At 43.0% G+C, this 21,895-nt stretch overlaps 1 protein-coding gene across 22 annotated transcripts in view; it reads left to right on the top strand.

The window, feature by feature from the left end:
* LOC124953301 (CUGBP Elav-like family member 4) overlaps window positions 1-21,895 on the top strand; it is a 518,014-nt gene that overhangs the window by 485,624 nt on the left and 10,495 nt on the right. For 19 of the 22 annotated variants that reach the window (XM_047504496.1, XM_047504493.1, XM_047504498.1 and 16 more), the window contains 5 exons: window positions 9,447-9,526; window positions 18,965-19,108; window positions 19,370-19,499; window positions 20,921-21,085; window positions 21,600-21,704. In XM_047504496.1, coding sequence (XP_047360452.1) covers window positions 9,447-9,526; window positions 18,965-19,108; window positions 19,370-19,499; window positions 20,921-21,085; window positions 21,600-21,704 — 624 coding nt within the window. The remainder of the gene's footprint in view (window positions 1-9,446; window positions 9,527-18,964; window positions 19,109-19,369; window positions 19,500-20,920; window positions 21,086-21,599; window positions 21,705-21,895) is intronic. The other 3 variants (XM_047504492.1, XM_047504497.1, XM_047504494.1) reach the window with 2 other exon arrangements.

Below are 21,895 nucleotides of genomic sequence, written 5' to 3'. Positions count from 1 at the left end.
AAGTAGTATAATAACTTTGACTCGAGCGATCCTTCCTCTCGTCTCCTTGGGGAGAGAGATATCATGGAAGGGGAGAGAGTCCAATTTCCCTCGAATATATCGCTAGCTACGCGCTTATTCTAAAAGTCTTCAATGGCTAGAGCGCAGCAGAGAAATAGGGGAAAAAGTAGAACGGCGAAAAGGAGGAAGAAAAAGTAGGACGTCGAAAAGGAACGTTGACGAGGTACGTGCTCCGGTATCAAGCAGCTCGCGGCCGCTTCAGCGAAGTTTAATTAAATAACGAGGCGACGACGGTCCTAGGAAAGGAGAGATGGCGAAGGAGCGTTGATGCGAGCGAGCGAGCGAGCGAGCGAGCGAGAGAGAGAGAGAGTATGAGAGAAAGGAGACTGTTGGAAACACAGAAGCTAACAGTAAGAAAGAGCCCGTACTTGGAAAAGGAGGATGGACTCGATGCCGAGGTGCCAAGTTGCTAGGTGACTTTGCTAGTTATTTAATTAGTCCGGAGATTCTCCTCTGCTCGACTACTTCTTTCTTCCTTCCTTCCTTCCTTCCTTCCTTCCTTCCTTCGACTCCTTTTTCTCTTAGAAACAAGCCAGCCACCCTTCTTCTTTCCTCCTATGCAACCTCTTTTCCGTCGTGTCTTTCCTTCGAACCGTTGTGCCACCACAGTTTCTTTATGACCTTCGCTGGGACAATACAATATCTTTTCGTAAAGACTTATCGTAGCCCTTTGTGTGCCGTCAACGTGCTCGGTCACGTGCACGGAACTGTTTAGGACGCGAAACGAAAGCACGCGGGTCTTTCTTCTCTTTCCTTAACATCGGTCGTTTGATTGTACCGCGACATCGAAGAGGAAACGTCGTTTGCTTTTGATCTTTCACCGAACGAAATAAATTCTTGAGTATGACTTACTTGTGCGGTGAGTATTCCTCTTTTCTTCGCCGCCGTCGCCACCGTCGCCACCGTTTTCTCTCCATTCACGGGGGATACTAATTTTCGAAATTGCTCGACTTGTGCTTTTTCCTTCTCTTGCATAGCACAAAGTGGCCAGTGAGGTATATCTCGACGAGCTCGACGAATCTATGAAGAAGATTCTCCACTGGAATATAATCCATTACTTTGTTCCATTACTCGTGACTTTCGTCCTTTGAAGATTTTAGCTTGATATCCGAGTATTTCGACGACCGACTTATGTCCATAAAGATGAAAAGTACGAAGCAGAATGGGGAGTGAGTGGGGGGCAGCTCTGGGGTACCTGTAACGAAAGCAAATAGTTTTCAAAGAATAAATCTCCGCTGGCGGTACCATCACAATGGCCAATTAAAAACAGTGCGGAACACAGGATCAGGTAGGATCAACCCCTTTGCTTCCGCGTTTCGACAAAGGAGACGACTTCTCGTGAAAGCATTTCGTGGCGAAACCAGAAACGTCCGTTTCGATAACGACGTTCGGTTTCCCTTCATCTCTGCCAAACGTAGGACGGTTCTTTGCCCTTGGCAACTTCCCCGCTCTCTTTCGCATTGAAGAAGGGCCGTGGGAGTTGGGGGGGGGGGGGAGGAGAAGGCCGACGAGAGAGATAGAGATAGAGATAGAGAGAGATAGAGATAGAGATAGAGAGAGAGAGAGAGAGAGAGAGAGGGAGAGGGAGAGGGAGAGAGGGAGAGAGGGAAGGGGAGAATGTGCATCCTGCTTTCTGCGTCTTTCGTCGAAGAAAACGAATAGATTCCCCATGGGAAGTCGCGAACCTTTTCCTACCTTCCTTCCACCCTACACCTCCTACGTTTCTCCTGTATGGCATAGCGGAAAAGCAGGCACAGAGAAGGGCTTACGAGGGCTTAACTCGGTGACAGGATGATTGCCAGTATTATCGGAATTACTCGAGGGCGAATTGCGTCGCACGGCGTAACGAACTCGGCAATATCGTGAGAACCGTGCGCGCTAACTCCTAGGATGAAAGTCCAAACGAGCTCTCCTACGTAAGCCGTCGACGTTCGACGACAAGAGATTCTTACGAGTATTCCATTACTCTTTCCGGACCACTTTGAAGAACGTTGAAAGAGACTCGCGTCGATATTTTTCAAGATATCAGACTTAACCGGACAATCAATGATTACGTTATTATACGACGTTGTAGGACAGAATTTTTCTTCGGCAACAAGTATTATATATGCAATAGCATTGCATGCACCTTCAAAGAAGAATATTTTCGATAAGTAGGAAATATTTGTACGCCATTTGCGGTGTACGAATTCGTGGGCATTTTCATGTTACATTATGCAAAGAGAACATTTGTAACAAGGCATATCATCTGGCCTTGCTACCAGGGAGAATAAATACGACGAAATATCATCACTGGCAGGATCGCACGTTATTGAAGCAACGTGCGGTTCTCGCGACGTTCCGCATCCACATTGCATAAATAATGGCTCATGGTGTACGTTAGAACTGATCAATATTGGATATGATGAAAGTAAACCGGCCATTGAACGTCGTCCCACTTGGAGAAGGTGAGAGAGAGAGAGAGAGAGAGAATGCTCGCCAGCGCGTGCGCCCGTCTGTGTAATTTAATGCCGAGTAAATACTCCGAACGGAGAGAGAGTAGTTTTGTAATCTAGATGAATCTCTCGGAAGGGGTACTCCCAGAGCAGCGAACTAATACCACTACCACCGTTCACCATTACCACTATCACCGCGATTGTCGCAGCAGTTGGATGATGGGCTTTCTTAACTCCCCAGAGACGACGGGGTACTTTGCAGCACTTTCAAAAAAACTTGAGACGACTTCGCAACCTAAGATAACGTCACGTCGTAAAATTTCATTGACCCTACGACGTAGAAAAAAAGCAAGGGGAAAAAAGTAAGATAGAGATTAATTACTCTCTACTCGCGAATCCAACGCGTTATCCTTTTGGCCTCCTTTCAACGGCTATATTCTTTTCTCATATAGTTTAAAAGAGTATCTTTTCGGTAACTTGGGGGTAATAGCGAGCGAACCTTGAAACTAAATTTTAAAGAACGAATGGAAGGGGATTGTTCGGCAGTTTGGGAGCTTCAAGAAAATGTACGGAAAATGAGTAGCATTTATGCGAGGACGTTTTTCGAATATAGGACGAGAGAGACTTCCGACTGAGAATTTATTTTCTCGTAATAATGCCAGTGCGAGGCCGTTTTCCTCCTGTCGTCACGTTTTCCTCGTTCGTGTACATATATCTCTCCTTCTTTCGCGCTCTCTCTCTCTCTCTCAGCAGCACCTCACTCACCCCAAGTTACACCCTCCTTTCGTTCTTCATTCTACATCCCTCTCTCAGGATCCAGTCGTGTCCGCATTATAATGGCATTACGTGTTCCCGCATTACATCGTAGTGGTATAGTAGTGTGTACTGGTATAGAAATGTGCCTTGGCGCGTACGCGTTTCTACGTGTCTCGATCGAAGTCTTGTTTGTTTCGCCCTCGAAATATCGCGCGCGTTGCCAGAATCGAGATTCGGTTATACCCACGAATACGAAACGCGCTTAACGTAGCTCGATCGCACAAAGAGCTCTCTCTCTCTCTCTCTCTCTCTCTCTCTCTCTCTCTCCCCCCCCCTCCCCCCTTCTGCCGTCTCCTCCGTCGACCCTTGCCTATGACGGCATTAATTGTTCGAAATCGACGGCGCGGAATTAGCAGTAATAATGGCGAATCCAAAGCCTAGAAACTTGTCCCAAAGTGTGAAAGAGAAAGAGAACGGAAACTAGGGGTTTGAAATGCGTTTGTAACTCGTTTAGAATTTCCCCGAAAGTGATGCGACGCGAACGGGCGTACCCGGGAAACGCGTTTGAGAACGATCAAATTCTCATTTTCCATCAAACTCACACTCTTCTCCTCTACGTTCCGATTATTATTCCGACGATTCCGTGTGTACGTGAATCATCGTCGACTCACTTGTTGAAGGAATGGACAAATTTTCAGCGATAATACCAAATTATAGATTTTCTCTCAGCATATTTTCTTTTTTCTTCGATACAATTTTATTTTTGCCATTCGAAAAAGTCGCAATATTCTCCTCGATCAAAAATTGGCCCGTTTTCTCGCAACGTTTCCCAGCGTGTTCCCGCGAGAGGTAAGGCTTCGTGGAGAAAAAAAATGATAGAGAAAAGATACAAAGGGAATACTCTGGCTTTGTGAAAAATGGAGAGACCTTTCTCATAGTTGGGGCTACCTTTTGTCCCCGTGGACAGTGTCGAGATCGCAGATTTTTTTCTTCTCCATCCTTCTCGTCTTCCATTGAGATCTCTATTTTTGAAGATATATATATATATATATATATTTTTTTTTTTGTTATTCACTGGATTTGCGTGCTCCTCTCTCCTCCCGTCTGCTCGAGCTTGCAAATCTCTTATACCGAATTTCTCGAGCCCTCGTCAGTCACGGTTCTCTGCTCTCCTCTTCGTCCGAACCTCTCGTATATATTCTCCATTCTCGCGCTTTAACCACCACCACCACCACCACCCCCCCCCCGTCCCCAACTCTTTCTCTCTCGCTCGTGTGTTCTTTCTTTTTGGTGTACGTTGCACCGCCTCGGTTTCATCTCGCGAATATAAAAAGGGCCGAGCATACGAGTGTTTCGTAACTTTGTCAGCGTTTTTAATCCCTTTCTCCCTTCGCTTCCCTCTTTGTCGAAACGCTTGCCTATGTGCGTGCAAGGGGAACGCGCAACCCTGACGCATATTTTTGCAACTCACTGGTGCAAGAGTACTACTGGGCCAGGTCTCGACGAAGCTCCGCGTCTATCTACTTTGTAAATTCTGCTGCGGCACCAATTTACGAGAGTTTGCGCTCGCTCAGATTTAGTAGCCTGGTTAATAAAATTGATTCGTTGGGGGTCGTTGTCTAGTAACCTTCATAAATCATCGTCATCATTATTAACGGCTTTATGATTCGAGAAGATAATTGACGGATAATCTGAGAAAATATTACTTAGCTACCATTTATTCGAATATTTTCATTAGTCTTCTAACGTGTACGTCAATAATGATAGATCTCATATGTCGATGTATGTGAGGTATGGAATGCGAGAAAAGGGTATGCAAGAACGTCGCCAGATACAAAATCCCACCTGACTCGTCCCACGTGATCGCACCCTCACGCACATTTCCCACGATCGTTAGTATATATACTGTTTTTTCTCTAACAAGTTCGAAGCCATTAACGAAATAATAAGATCCCCTCCCGTTGACACAGAAACGCCACGAGAACAACGATCGACACGTGTAGGGGATATCTTTTGGATAGAGGGTGGATCAACTCCGTTAGCTATGACGTCACTTGCGACAAAATCGATATTCCAGCGAGTTTATTATTCCTGTCGCGGCGTCTGGATATCTCGCGTAACAAAATTCGATAGTCGGCAAAACGTTAGATAAGTAATACTTTTAAAATCAACCCGTCTGTGTGTGTGTGTGTGTATATATATATATATCATATATGGGCCCGTCGATTACGCCAATGCTTTCGATATTTTCTCCCTTATTTCGAATCACAGACGTATCTGGTTGCGACTTAACCATTCTTCCCGCTTTCCAAATCCTCAACCCTTTCATTTTGTCAAATGTTCTTAGCTTGTCCCATGTGAAACAATAACTCCTTCTTATTCACTTTTATCTTTGATTACTATCAAGTAACTGAAAAGTTTTCCAACTAATCGATAAAAAAGTATTGTACAATAAGGGAAACCCTCTTACGTACGAATCGGCGAATAAAGCTTACAAGGTTCGAAGGGGTTAAAGCGTTCGTCTGCGAACTCGTTGCTTCTAACATTCGTCGATACATCATTGATAGAGAGAGAGAGAGAGAGAGAGAGAGAGAGAGAGTTTTCCTCGAAGTGAAACTTGCTAGCTACGCGAATACAAGATCGATTAGCAGCTCATAAAAAGAGGGCCAACATCACCTTGAGAAATATCGAGCGCCTTCTCCCAAGCTGCTTTAATTCACGAAGAGGCCTGAATAGAATATAAACGTCTTGTTATTTTTAGAACGGGGGTGAAACAAGTACAAAGGTAAAGGCTAAATATTACTAACCAGAATCATATCGCATTTATAGTAAAAAGTAAAATTTATTTCTTATAATTGATAACTTTAATAAAATGCCTTTGTGATTAGCTTACAATCTATTACAACACATATGCTTTAATCCCGATCCAAAAGAAAATTATTTTCGAAAGGAAACTCACAGCGTGAGCGTCAGACGTATCGTTAGGTTGAAAACTGCAAATAGATGACAAGGGCAACGGACAAGGGCCCGAAACAATTCCAAAGTGCAAAAGAGCCTCGACGAAGAAGGTAAGACGTGTGAGTTGGTGATGGTAGTCGACAGCATCGTGGCTCATACGATAAACTTAGGCATGTTTGCCGAGCAATCAAGCATATGAGTGGAAAGTCTCGCAGGCTTTATCGATTGGGTTCGGAGCCTGTGACGAAGAAGAAGGGTTGGAGTTTGACGGAGAACGAATAAGGGTGGGCGAATCACGAAAGTACGCCATCGTCGGATATCTAACATTGGAGGAGCGTTTCGACGAGCGGTTTGTCCAGTGTTTGTTGTTCTTCGTTGTTCGAGGAGGCCAAACATAGTTTCCGAAGCAGCCAGAAGATGCTCTAACCGATCTATATCTTCCTCCCCACCTCTATCTATACATATATGTGTCTGTATATATATATACACACGTAGTAGATTAGATACCTATATATGTATATATATATATACGATGGTGTACGTTCAAGAACTTTGGAAAATTTCGAGTCCTTTATTTCCTCAGAATCTTACCCTAGGTAGAAAACAGCCGAGAAAAATCTCAAGAGCACATCTTCTTCGAAAACTCCACCGGGAAAACTCACTCGTAGAAAGCTTTCGAAGCCTTCTGTAGATTTTTACAGTCGTCGTGTACCAGGCTAACGTATAATCAAAACATTTCTTCTTCGTCGGTCCAAGAAACATCAGCATCGTCTTCTACAATTTCATTTTTTCTCGTAATCAGACTATCACATTAATGCAAATTGATTGTGACAAAGTAATTATACAAGTTCGCTGTACTAAATGGAATTAATCAAACGTTAAGCTTGTTCTTTCATTTTCGTCCTGTATTGCTCGTTTTTGCTCGACAGAAGTAAAATGTTAGATGTATGCATGAGGAAAAGAAAAAGAAGCAAAGAGAAATGCAAAAAAAAAAAAAAAAAAAAAAAAAAAAAAAAAACAAGAACGGACGCGGTTTTAATTAACAGCGGCGAATGTCAGCGTTATTGAAGATCTCGTTACGAGGAATTTTTCCAAAACGTGCTATAATTTTTTATGCGCATATTTTCAACAAACGTTTTATGACATTTTTTTCCAGAATCATAGATACGACTCGCTTGGGAACAGCGAGCTTCATTAAACGGGGTCTCCCTTTTGACATCGGCCAAAAGTGGATAAGGTTTTTCCTTTGGAGGAGGACGACGACGACGACGACGAATTCCAAGCGTTGAGAAACATGAGTGGTAGAGAGAAGTATAACGTTTTCGTCCTCCTTGGTTAAGCGACGTAGAGTTTTCGAGAAACCGGTTCCCGTGATTAATGTAGCGGCATGAGCTTGACATCGCGACATTATCATCGGTACAATGGCCGCCAGGTGTCCGGGACAAGTGCTTCGTAGTAAACGAGGAGCATAGTGACGTCAGACAATGCTGCTTAATGAGCTGCCGGTAACAAAGTGGAAAGAACGGTTTTGTCTTTTCGACGTAATATCGGTCAGCGGACGTTTCGATAGCTAGGACACTTATCGCTCGAATTAATTCGATAGGCTTGAGGGAAAACGTTTCATGTTTTTATCCAATTTCATTCTTCGTTAACGAACTCGTTATAATTTATTTAAAATTACAATGGCGATATTTATAGCACACCTATCTATTACCATCTTTGCTTCTTTCCCTTCTTCTGTTTTTCTTCTTTCTACTTTTGAGCAACGCACCGTAAAGTTTTTAAACGCGAGATATCGATCAAAAGCCTTAAATTGTCTCCCTGCTTCTTCTGGCCTTCTCACGTCGGCCGAACAACAAGGGAGAAATGAGAGAGGGAGAGGGAGAGAGAGAGAGAGAGAGAGAGAGAGAGAGAGAGAGTCTAGATGTCGAGGGCTGTTCCTGAAACGGCGGGAGGGTGGTCCAGAGCTTCGATAACTGGAATGAGTGAAACGTTAGTCCCGTCATACTTCAGCAGGTATGAGAAAAGGGCGCCCTCTTTTCGCCCTAATGCCCCTCAAGCCTCTGGGCCAAACCCTCGGCTCGTCGTCGTAGTCGTTGCCGCCACCACCACCACCACCACCACCGCCGTCCCACCGTTTGTTCTCCTTTCTCCTCGTGCCTACTAGCGTATCGCGATCGAACTTAATTTATTTTTCACGATGCCCATGCAAGCGACATATGTCCTTAATCGATTTCGCTGGAAATGTCGCGTACGCGGGACGCGTAAAAATTGACTTTGTCCTCGAGAACCCGACACCCTTTGCTCGATGTTCTCACGTCAACACGAACCTCCATCGTGCGAGCTTTCTCCGTCCCAAGATAAAAAAAGAAATCGACTCGTAAATATGATGCGGTAAAAATGCCAGTGAAAGAAGGATAAAGGAGAACGAACAGAGGAATAAGAGTAGTATGGAGATGAGAGAGAAAGAAAGCGAAAGATTGTTTTCAAGTTGGAAGGTCGCGTAGGTGGTTACGAAAGGGTGGCAATCATTCAGGCTCCCGAGTACGCCGATAGAAATCGTTATTGCTCCGACGAAGCCGTCGGTGTGTCCCGGATTACGAAGCGTTTCTCTGTCCGCAGTAAACATCTTTATTAAGTGCACGTTGCGCGCTCCGTTGGCGCGTCAATTTTTCAAAGCGCCCTCGAGCTCTTTGTCTTCGTGTCTTCCATGGAACTGTAACGATGGACTCGTGTCTGTGTGCGTGCGCACGCGTATATATGTTTGTGCAGGTGCGCGCGCGCACGTAGGAAAGTAGGGGCGATTAATCGTTCCATCATCAAGCCGGGAGACCTCTCTCTCTCCCTCTCCCTTCCCCCCTCCCCCCCTCTCTCTCTCTCTCTCTCTCTCTCTCTCTGTCTCTCTTTCTTTCGGTCTCGACAATGGTTGAAACGGAACTCCTGTCTCTCGTTTTTCGAATGGATCTTTCACGATGATAAAACGTATATAAAAGCGCTTTTACTTCTTTTCGAGCGTGTCGGTGTGTATCGCGCGGAACTTCTCATCGAGATTCATAAAAGAAGAAAAAAAGAATCTACTTCTCTCGATATTACCTCTCTAAAGTGCAAGAAACAAATGAGAGAGAGAGAGAGAGAGAGAGAGAGAAAGAGAATTTTCGAGCCGGTGAATTCGAAAAGTATATTTGGCAAGTGCGAAGGAACTTTCTGTACAGTGGTGCTTTCATTTTTCTGTTTCAGGCTGCGCATTCGTTAAGCTGTCGTCGCATCAAGAAGCACTAGCGGCGATAAATTCTCTACACGGTAGCCAAACTATGCCGGTGAGTAGAAAAATAAATATCTTCATTCTGAAGATCCTTCGTTTTGTACATATGTATGTAGAAATGTACTCTCAGGTACATATGATAAGGATGATTCTTAAAGTAGAGAATATCGTTGTCGGGTTGAACCCCCTTAGGCTAAAGGAAGATGCCAAAGATCTAGGTTCCTAGGAAGATGAAATGCGGCTGTTCTACCGACAAACACCCTAGTAATGATCGACCAAACAGAAATCTGCATAACACTTAGAAGAGAGAGAGAGAGAGAGAGAGAGAGAGAGAGAGAGAGAGAGAGCTTTGGCCCTTTCCACCGGTCTTCAACGACAACGAAGATGACGGCAGAGAGAGGACGTATACGAAGGCGGCCAGTTGCTCGGTCTTCCTCGTCAAACCGCCAAACTTTCTCGGCTTAGTGTTAGAGACCGGGAATCTCTAGTTGTAATTGAATTGTCAATGAGTTCTACCCGGGATTGCACGTGCTGATTGGCGAAAGTTCGTAAAGCTGAAGGTCCATCGGATGCAAACGTTCGCAGTCCGTTGAAATTATTGTTTATCGACTATCGTTGGCTAACATTCATCGACGTATTAAACTTTTGGCCCTAACTATTGTATCACTGCTTTTATCTTCTCAAGGAAAGGGAAGAAAAATCTAGATGCATTCTTAAACTCATCTGGCTTGAAAAATAAATTATATTAATGACATTGCCGGGATGATTGGTCTTGGGTTAAAAAGTAAAGGAAATTATCAAACATACGATTAGATTTTTGTTTGGAAAACGACGAAAGCAGGATATAAACATTTGTCGCTATTCCCATTTAAAGTTCAGCAGCTTTGTACGATAGAGTTGACATTATAATTTATGTCGTAGAACAAAGTGGTACGTGAAGGAGTAAAAGAGAAGAGTAACGAGAGCAGAGAAGTAGAAAGGACAGGTGGAATTGCGGTCCCGTAACGTGGATATTACTCGTTATATTGTCGTAATCTAATAGCTGAATGGAGGAAGAAGGTGGTGTGAGCATGTGTAAGCAGAGAGAGAGAGAGAGAGAGAGAGGGAGGGGGGAGGGGGAGGAACTTTGGGACTCGTATACCGTTAGCTCCTAAAAGTCATCCCAGTACCGAGTGGGACGTAATATGCAGATAGCTTCATTATTGCGGCAAATTATGCAAATCTCGACGCCGATGTTACGAGATTTTAGAGACGGCAGTGAGGTAGGCAAGACGAGAGACCATACGAAACCGCTCCACGTTTAGGGATACGACCATAACGAAACCTGAGTACTCTCTCGTTGTCGGAAACAGCTTGGATTCGATCGAGTGAAAGTTGAAATCATTTAAGAAGAATTTAACATTTTATATCGGATCCGAAAGAAGCAAGAATTTGGTCAATTATAGAGTCATTTTTTAATCATCATTTTGTAGCCTCGTTAGGACGCATATGCCGTATTCGTTTGTAGAAAATACGTTTAACCAAAAATAATTCTCCGTCCTTAATTTACACGAAATTAAAGGACCCTTCCTGCAAAACGCTTCGCACAGAGACCATCGTATAACGATGGAGCAGAACCTCGAGAGTAATTCGATTTGACTACGTTCGCTCTGGTTTCCTTCGAATTGCCACAAGTTCTACCATACCCCTTCTATTTTCCGTATCCGTCCACGCATACGTACACAAACCCACACACACGCGCGCGCGCACATATATATATATATATATATACATATATATACCTACTGGTAGATACGTACATGTATAAATATACTTGTATCTGCTCCCTTTCTATCTCTTTCTCTCAAACGCGTCTCGACATCGTCTCGGGCAAGAAACTGCGTTACGAACGCGACATCTTGGCTCATACCTAGGAAATAAGATATTGATTTGCAATCTGATACCGTAACGCTCGACGACGCGCCAACGACCTGTAGGCGACGACGTGCCGCACGATGATGGAGGGTCTGAGAAATCATGACTCTTGAAATTGATAGCTCTTTCTGTCTCTCTCTCTCTCTCACTTTAATGCTCGAACACCTTCATACTTGATAAACCGAAATCCGTACTGATTCGCATCATGACATACGAAGATAAATTTCTAAGAAAGTAAGTGTCTCATTTATATCATTAGCAACTGAAGAAGTTGACTGTCTGGAAAAGTAGTAGGTGGTCATTGGTCAAGATAATTTTTATTCTTCAACAAATTAGGAGTATTATTTGTAATAGGGTAATTATCTATTGATATGGTGATTAAGGTCCTATGTAAATTTTGATCAACCAATATACGTAATTTTAATTTAATGACGCATCTGTCGTAATTATTACGATCACGATGGTAAACATAATGAAAGAATATCTTCTTTATTCGGACACTTGAAAGGAGAGATAAATTTAAAGCACACTAGGTAGAGTCCTAGATAAAACTTTGGGTACTTGATATCTCGAGCACAGGGATTCTAAAATGTACATTGTATACATGAAGGAGTAGCAAATATTTTGCTTCCTCCCTAAATAATGTATATGAGAATAGGATAATCATAGAAGTTTCTTTGGTACGGTGTAAACGAACGTTTAAGTGACGACGTTAAATTCGTTCGGGTGTTCGGCACTCGCAGAGTTCGGTAGGAGAACGATATAATCGCATCGCAGGACGACAACGCCCGACTAGAGGAAGGTCCTTGGCATGATTAAGGCCTGTTAGAGCGAGGGATGCGCGTATTGTGCCAGCGCTTTGTAGATATGAGGGATCTAGCGAGAATATTTCAAGGGCCCTTCAGTTGGAAGGAGAAGGAGATGAGGATGGACAGAGCATCGAGCGTTGTGAGAGTATCCGCCTCTCTCTCTCTCTCCCTCTCTCTCTCTCTCTCTCTCTCTCTCTCTCTGTCTGTCCGTCTGTCTGTCTGTCTGTCTCCTCATCATTGACCAGGCCATCCTTCGTGCGTACCTGCTCCAGGTTAGACATCCTTCCTACAGGCTTGGAATCAAGCTCTTCCACCTCCTTTTCCTCCCTCCTACCCAGCCTTCCTTCTACCTTCTCGTGAAGCAGCAGACATCCTCTAACCGACAGACGTCGCAGTCAAGTGGCTAGCCTAGGTTCCCTGAAATGTCAAGTGGAAATAGTTATACGCCTCGTGATACGCCATTCGAACGAGAGTAAAATGCACGAAAATTGCAAGTTGTTCCAACTTGGCTCAGCGAGGGCAAAGAAAATTATTCTTTTACGCGTTTCACGCGTATAAAGATTTGATCCAAATAATGAATCCTTCTTCATAGGAAAATAATCAAATCAGCAAGTAAAGTTTTTAATAGTACATAATAATGTAATAAATTGATCCTGCTCCTCTCTATACCGATTTAGCGATAACATTATTACTCTTAATATTTCTGAGATCGTTCCAGGGAAGAAAACAATCTATGATCTCATCAATATTTTTCTATCAGTTTCGCGGTCCGTCTCTTGCAGTTGGTGTTTCAGTTCTTGGTTTATGCATGCGAGAGAATGGAAGAGAGAAGAAAGTAGAAAGAGAGGAAGCCTGCTCTACTGTACTAGTTATGCCTTCTGAAGCGTATGACATTTCTTGTCACGCCTCGCGACGCATATCCCTCTTTTCCCTAGCCTCGCACAATATCTACCCTTTGCTTTTCCCGCGATCCCGAAATATCTCGTATTTAAAGCGAAAGGGAGAAACCCACGGAAACCTATATTTACATTTCCAATTGAATATTTCGATTGCGCCAAATCGATGTTGAACGATTAGATTTGCCGTTTTTAAAGGTATTGTTTCAAAAAATTTCGAAAAGACGGACGATACAGTTGAAACTCTTCGTTCGTATTTATTATATACGAGCATGTATGTGGAATATTAACGTGTATGGTAAGTAATTTCTGCACTTTCTCGATCTCGAATCGTTATTTATCGAAAGAAAACATCGTGATATAAAATAACACGTCGCGCTTGATTCCTGACTATATTCCCTTACTTTCGATCGGCCTCGGATCTGCATCTAATTATGGTGATTTTAGCATTAACCGCAACTGGTAATTTGAAATACATCGTCGAATTGGATTGTTTGTATCTCGCTTTAGGTTCCATCGTAGAATCACATCGACAAGAGGCAATAGGCGTTCCGGTCTGTCTTGCGGTTCGAGTTGTATCTATTGAAATTACCAGTCGGTGGATTGGCAAGTGTGATTGTGCGGCTAACGGGAAAGCCTCCAATCAGTAGATAATTGCTTCATTCCGTTGGTACGTCTGTTGTCGATATTGTATTCTCCTCTCCTGCTTCTCCTCTCCTCCGCAACAGATCTCCGTCTTACAGATCTCGGAGGAGCGTGAAACGGTTTTTTCCTTTTCTTTCTTTTTTTTTTTTTTTTTTCTTTTTTTCTTCTTTTTTTTCCTTTTTTTCTTTTCTTTTTCTACATAATCCCCGGACATTTTTTCTCTTCCCATTTCGAAACTTCCAATGGAATGGCTCGGATGGCTGGGCCAACCAACGCGACGAATCTTCCTATATATTATTCGATATATGTAACGCGTATCGTGAGTTAATAGGTCGATCCATCTACGCATTAACGCGATCTTAAAAAAAAGAAAAGGAACAATCTGAAAATTCGAGCGCGCTCTATGCGTCCATGATAAAAGGATGATTGCGTATTTATAATCAGTCATTGTTGAAATTGTTTGCTTTACATGCCAAACAACCATGTAATATAATTGTACTTTGTGAAAAATTTGTAATAGAGGAAGAGGAAAGGTTTCCTCGTACAAGCCGCTTAAACGAGATAGAATTTGTGCTTCCTTCTTTGTCTTGGCAGTTCTTGGCGCCGAAAGAAAAACTTTTGACGGAAACAAACAGCCGGCGGGGTGCTTAAAGCGGGCCCGAAGCATTATTTTTCAGACATGAAAGGATCTTCGACAAATATTTGCAGTTCGCAAACTGCAAAGCGTCGGGTATAGTGTTGGTATATAGTGCAGGGATGAGAATGAGAGACAAAAACATTTGTACGAAAAAAAAAGAAAAAAAGAAAAAAAAAAAGAAAAAAAAGAAAAAGAAAAAAGGGAAAAAAAAAAAAAAAAAAGAAAAAGAAAAAAAGAGAAAGAAATGTAAGAGAAAACGATTTGCGATATACGTATATCGCCGCGATATTGCTGCTGCGTGGGATAATATTGATATAGAATTCTTCTGAACTTAGAGCTCTTCTTCCTTTGCCGTTTTCTCGCACGTCACTTGGCAAGGTCGATAATGTTGGACGAACGAGAAACGACTTTGTGAATTCTACAAACTTTCTATATGCTTCGTCGACATACGGCAACCTCGAGAGATTGGCAGCGCTCGATCGAGATATTTTTCTTCTTTTTTCGATACAATCGTAGTCGTAGTCGTTTTACATTAAAGGATCCCGCTTAAGCGTAAACTCGACATTATGAAGATGGAGGATCATAATGCTTTACGTCGGTAATGGAACAACTTTTTTTCTATCACGAGCCGTACGGACCGATCGATCGATCGATCGATCGATCGATCCGCGGCGTTCCTCCGCTAGGCAGGCACCGCTCCACGCATCTAAATTAAAGAGAAAAACAACGATACTACGGCGGTGTCAAATAGGTGGAAATCGTTCGCTCTCTTTTTCTATCGAAACGGGCAAGTAGGAAAAAGAGACGTATGAAATATCATCGGTTAACTTTAGGGCATCAAACGACGGATAATGGAACTTTACGCTTGAAAGAAAAATTTTGATGTTTTTTAACTATAGTAGTCGGTAACACGTAGGACATATATAATGAGCAAGAAAGGGAAAGAGAGGGAGGGAAAGAGGGAGGGAGCAGCTTCAAACGCTCTCTGCATGATATCACTTGGGGTGGCTTTTCCTTTTCGCGTGTAGTTCAGAACGTTGGATCGGAATTAATGAACCGTAATCCCCCAATAATGAAGCTTCGGCTTCGTTGCGTCTGATACGACCTCTCTCCCTTTCTCCTTTCCCCTCTTTCTCATATCTCCCTTCTTGTCTTGTCGCACATGCAAGTCGATACCTATATATGTATCTAACGCGCGTAAATGTCACATACGTTGGAAAGCTCGTCGGGTAGGGTGAGAGGCTAACAACACACATGAAGATCGACGTTAAAACACATATGAAAAGGGGTGACAGAGAGAGAGAGAGAGAGAGAGAGAGAGAGAGAGAGAGAGAGAGAGAGGAAGACGCGGGTTGAGATAGAGAGACCTTTCACGGTGTCGAGGCTATCGGTGGTGTGAGGCAAATTATTTTTCCTGCACAACACGTGTCGTGTTATTCTCTGAGCATATAACGAGTTGCACGAGCGATTCCGTTCGCACAAAGAACGCTTTCTCCAATACCTCGCGTTTTTCTACATTACAAACCAACTGGTCGCAGCTTATTCGTTTCTCTCTTCCGATTTTCGATTTGATTTTTACACTCGTTAATGAAATGCACTAGAGATTTTTCAGTTCGACGAATTTGCTACATTTTGCTAGATCATAGAGCATTATAAAAATATTATCTAACGTACGAGTAAATAAAAATAGCTAAAGAGCCTTAATATTTTCCCAACATATATGAAATTATTCAAGTGTTAATCCCCCTTGGCGCCTTATTTTAAAAATAGGGTCAAAGAAATGTCAGGCCTGAAAACGTGTAAAATTGGCGAAGGAAAAGAACACATGATGGTAAACTTTTGGAAAGACACCATAATAATAATTCGCGAAGAATCTATAAATTTGACCTGATTTGGGAGAAGAAAGATTTGCCGGAGGAAAGCTACAGCGCATGGTGTGTCGTATCTAATTAATCGTCACTGATCTCTCTCTCTCTCTCTCTCTCTCTCTCTCTCCCTGTAAATATATATATATATATATATATATATATATATATATATATGTATATGTATGTATGTATGTGTGTATGTATGTATATATATGGGTGTGTATGCGTGCGTGTTTGTTTGTGTATGTATATCGTTATCAATTATCATCTATGTACTCGATCGTTGCTAAGTACAGAGAAATGTTCTTTGATGTTGATACCTACGTGCCTTGCTGCTGATCTGGAGTATATTGCGTCGAATTATCCTCCCTTTGAGAGAATATCTCCCAAGGATATCTCTTTTAGTCTTGTGCCCAACGATTTCTACTCCTCTTCGTCTTGATTCTCATCCTCTTCCTTTTATTTCACCTCTCCTACATGCGTTACACTCCTACAAGCATTGTAATCGAGTCGGTGGAATATATCGCGTTACTCTCCTGCACCTGACGTGTGTCTCTACGTCATTAAATTACAGGCTCATATCATAGGATTGATCCGAGTTACATCGATGATGAAAAGCAGCTTTGAAACTCTATCTGTCTCTGTCTTTGTCTATACGTTTCGATCTGTCAAACCGATGAATCATTAGAGCCTACAAACATTTCTATATTTCCATGATATGAAAACGAGAAAGGGAAAGAGAGGAAGTACGATCTTCTAACGGATCATCGAGCTCTTTTGTGAGAAGTAAGTTTTAAATCGGCAAGAGTCCGTTTTTCTAAACGATAGTAAATTACTACTATCGGTACACACCGAGCAAAACGTCTATCACGAGTACGTTATCGAGAGTTTAACGACGACCAACATGGTACGTGGTTCGTCCAATCGAATCACGGGCAGGCCGTCATTAAAGGGATATTTGCTCGGACAAATAATCGCTGAATCAATATCGTAGGAAACGGTAACATGACGATCGTATTTCGTCGAAAGCGAATAGAAACGCGTTGTATATCTTATAGAAACAACGCAATTATCGAGTAACGTGCCGGAATTTCTCTCTCTCTCTCTCTCTCTCTCTCTCCCTCGCCCACTCTCTTTTGGTCTCTTCACTCTGGTAAACTGTACGGGTCATATAATTTATTTATGCACGCGCAATCGACGAGCAGCGGCTAACGCATTGCTCCACCAACGTGTTAATTTGTGTAATGGATCGTTAACCGAAACGTGCCCATAGCACTAATAAGTTAATGACGGACCGGAAGGCTGACGGAGTTCGTGGTGTTGATGGTGCTACCGCTGCTACTTCTACATACCGCATACATTGATTATTCAGAGCATTTAGCGAGCGACGATTGTGTGAGTTGAAAAAGCACTTTGTTAGTCAGCTTTCAAAGCTGGAGCCGTTTTCTTTTAATCGTCGATTATCTTCGTTGGCACTTTTTGTACTCGTATGTCCGTGCAAGAGAGATAGCGAAGAATCGCATAGTGAAATCTTATTGCTATCTATCTATATGTATGTGCGTGAATTCCACGTTCCAAAGATTGCTAAATCGATAGGTATTCTTCGAGAAAGGCGCGTGTCGTGGGTGCGCTCGCATTCGCGAATCCATATATAGTTGAAACTTATTCATACATCTCCGTAGATTTGGCTTTAAAACTTGAAGGGAAAAAAAGGAAAAAAGAAAAAAAAGGGAAATGCATGCCAAGCTTACGATGTCGCGTGTCCTTGTGTTATAATATTACGGCAGTTATATAAACTCAAACACGCCCAGCATTTACATTGATGACCCGAATATAATATATCACGGGTAAGCTCGAAAGCCAAGCTTTTCTCCGCAGCCACAATGGCTACTGACCACCTGTTGCCTTTCCATTTATATTTTAGACGTCGTGAGAGCATCATCGCCTTATGTATCCCTCCTCTGTAGGAGCCTCGAAAGGCGTTCGCATCTTTTCCTACAAGAAAAGATACGTAAACTTTTTTCCATCATGACAGATACTCGTTACGATGATCTATTGTATTTAATCCGATGATTGCCATTTTTATTACGACATTAAAGGATCGTTGGTTTTATTTGAAGAAATTTCTTTTTTTAATTTTCATCGACAAAACACTTTCGCACGATGCAAGTAATTTTGCAAACTTATTCGAGTTGAGACTTAAAATACAAGGTGCGGTGCCTACTAACGGAAATTACGTCGGATACGAGACGCCTGACGGGACTATTCGATCCCGCTGTTCAGACTAGCCTGACATAAGACGGCAATTTACATTGTGAACGGCTTAGTACATACGTGATAAACCATGTAACCGGTTTCCCAGATAGGACCACATAATCGTCGCTCGTATATACTGGCTACACGCCCGATTAAGTCATCCTTAGTTTAGTCGCCGTCGTCGTCGTCGTCGTCGTCGTCGTCGTCGTCGTCGTCGTCGTCGTCGTCGTCGTCGTCGTCGCAAGACTCCATCAGTCTGAGCACATCGCGCACGAATTTCTTCCCTGTTACAACAAAATCCTGAAATTTTCCCTTATTCTAGAGCCTCGTTACTTCGTGTTCGAATTACAGTCATAAACCGTGCTCGTTTATTAGAAGATGAATAGAAGAAGATAAAATATAAAAGTTGTTTTAAATCCATTTCCTTTTACTTTTCTCTTTCCGATAACGAGTATTTTTCTTTTCCAGGGTGCGTCATCCAGCGTAGTGGTAAAGTTCGCGGACACTGAGAAAGAGAGACAACTAAGACGCATGCAGCAAATGGCCGGGAACATGAGCCTCCTTAACCCTTTTGTCTTCAATCAGTTTGGCGCCTATGGCGCTTACGCCCAGGTGGGTCGTATTACCGTTAATGGTTCTCGCGTTACCGCATTATCGCTCACAGTTGTGTCCCTTATCAAGATCTAAGATTGGTAATAGCTTACCAATCTTATAATACGATACGATTCATCGTGCGAACGTTGACTTAGTACTTTGAAATGTCTCAATTCGTTTGACTTCGAACGTTAACCTTTTTGAGGACTACCGAGGACTGCGAGAGCAGATCAACCGATGTACGTTTTAATAAAACGAATTATTCGTTTGCACTTGTAGCAACAAGCAGCGCTGATGGCAGCTGCTACGGCACAGGGAACATATATCAGCCCAATGGCCGCTCTAGCCGCTGGACAATTACCACACGCTCTGAACGGCATGCCAAATCCCGTCGTACCACCGACTTCTGGTAAGTTTTATTATCAAATTTCTTTTACTTTTATAAAAAGGGACATAATTTTAGCATTAATAGTCCAAGCTTCGAAATTGACGGAAGAAATAAAACTATTAAAGTTAACGAATATTACAAACGGTTTCTTTATCCAGAAAATAGATGACCGATACCTGGGTGTATGTCTCTGGAGATTTATCATCTAAATACGTGGATACGTCGCTGTGATAACAACCACGACATTTTTTTTAATCTATCAAGGGCGAAACATTAACTGATTCATAAGTTAAGACGTTTCGAATTTCCTCGGGAAAAGACTCATGTTACGGTACTCCTCCTCGGTAAATTCGACGTTTCCAAGGAAAATCTCGCGGTATAACGTTGCGTCGAGCTACATCAATTTCGTGAGGGGGGAGAGAGAGAGAGAGAGAGAGAAGGGAGTGCTTGGAATCGGAGAAACGCTCGATTTCCCGGGAAACATTCGACAGAGTGGAGAAGAAACGAGTGAGAAGCATCCGTGCACCATCTCACACAGACACACCCATACAAACTCGCATTTATACCTACCCTTCTACTAGGAAAACGCTCGATTTCGCAAACCTCTTTTGCCCTCTACCACCCTACCACAACCTCTTCTGCGTAGAACATCCGCGAGCGATCTCGCGTGCGCGCTTGAAGGAAAAGAGAAGAGCGTACGCTCGCTTGCCGCCTTATAACCGGCTCGTAAATCAATACAACATTTTCACCGAGCGTGACTCGGGCGAAAGATATTGCTGGGTACCGCGAAACTTTATCGAAAGCTCGCCGAACGGGAAGTGGAAACTCCTAGGAAGCACGACCCTTTCTCTTTCTCTCTCTCTCTCTCTCTCTCTCTCTCTCTGCTCGAGCCCGATCTTTCGATAGGAGAGAAAACTGAGAGAAAGAGAAAGAGAGGAGAGCATAGTGAACGCGGAAATCGTCTCTCCGCAAACGCTTGCGCTGGGACTATTATACGTTGAGTCTCGTCGAGGGGGAAGGTAATGCCGTTACAAAGGAAAATAATACAATATTTTTACAATTTGATTCCAAGTTATATCTTACCCTTTCATGGTATTTCTCGCTTATCAATATTCATCATTTTTACCACACGTTACATAAAATAAAATGAAGACGTGATACAAACTGTTGATCGATTGATTCTAATCCGATGAGTACGTTTGATCAGACAAGAAACGTACCGTTGTCACAGCGACGTAACTTTTGGAATAAAAGTCATACTGATCCAGGCAACTAAGCCCTAGGCGATATATATCCGCATTTATCGGCTGAAAAATCGATTGACATAAGAAGGTAGAAGTAGGAGGTCAGCGTGTGGGTGTGAGAGGATTGGTCGCGAGCGGATGTCCGCGACAAAAGTCCGTGTTGCAAGAGCAAGAGGGTAATCGTTGTATACTGATCAGGTTTGCTCGTAGGTTCCACAGGACAGCCAGTTAACGGAGCGATACCGTCGTTACCCTCGCCGACGATGCCCAATTTCAACATGGCCGCCCAAACACCGAACGGTCAACCAGCAGGTTCGGATCCAGGTGTCTATACCAACGGGATACCGCAAACCTACTCGGGACGTGAGTATCAACTCAGGCGCAGTGTGCCGCCCCTGCGCAATGCCCGACCAATCGACGACGGACTTTATTATTCCGCGTTTCCACCGCCGAAGGAAATAACCTCGCCCAGTACGACGGCGCTTGGTGCGTCGCTACGCCACGGCTTTTCCTATTTCTCTTTCTACTCTCGCGCAGGACCAAACCGCTGCCAGCTAAAATTGCGAAAGCTCTCTCACGACGAGCCCATGCTACTTTTCTTCGATATACATAATTCGATTCGATTGTCTCTGCGAATGATTTCGCTCATAATGGACATTTTCCAGATTAATATTATTATTCCAGGTTATTATTATATTCTAAAGATTCGATACCTCAAAGATATTAAGTAACCACCATTCGATTCTACCTCCATTATTTCTTTCACGATGTAAAAAAATGGTATATTCGGGTAAAACTTCGATAGGATCGGGTTCATTGAGACAGGGGCACTAAGTTAGGCCCATCCCTGATAAGAGCTGAGCTTACTGAAGTGTAGATGCCCTCCATTTGTCGATTCCAGCACAGGGGCTGCCCAATGGGGAGGCGGCACTTCAACATGCCGCCTCTTATCCCGGAATGCAAGCTTATCCTCCTGGTGTCGGTAAGTTATTCGATTTAATTTTTTTTTTCTTTTTCTTCTAGTTGTTGACATCATCTCCGATTACTATTCTAATCAAATTCCTACTCGATATTTTCCCTTCGCATTCACGTTTTATCCATCATATCAATTGTCTGTAAAAAAATTAAATAATGAGAAACCCTGAAATTGTAAGTGAGACAGCCCTCTCCTCC

Source organism: Vespa velutina, chromosome 12 (genome assembly GCF_912470025.1).
Source record: "Vespa velutina chromosome 12, iVesVel2.1, whole genome shotgun sequence".
Classification (NCBI taxonomy): Eukaryota; Metazoa; Arthropoda; class Insecta; order Hymenoptera; family Vespidae; genus Vespa; species Vespa velutina.
The sequence above is the reverse complement of the archived record's forward strand: the minus strand, read 5'-3'. Positions and strand labels throughout refer to the sequence as shown.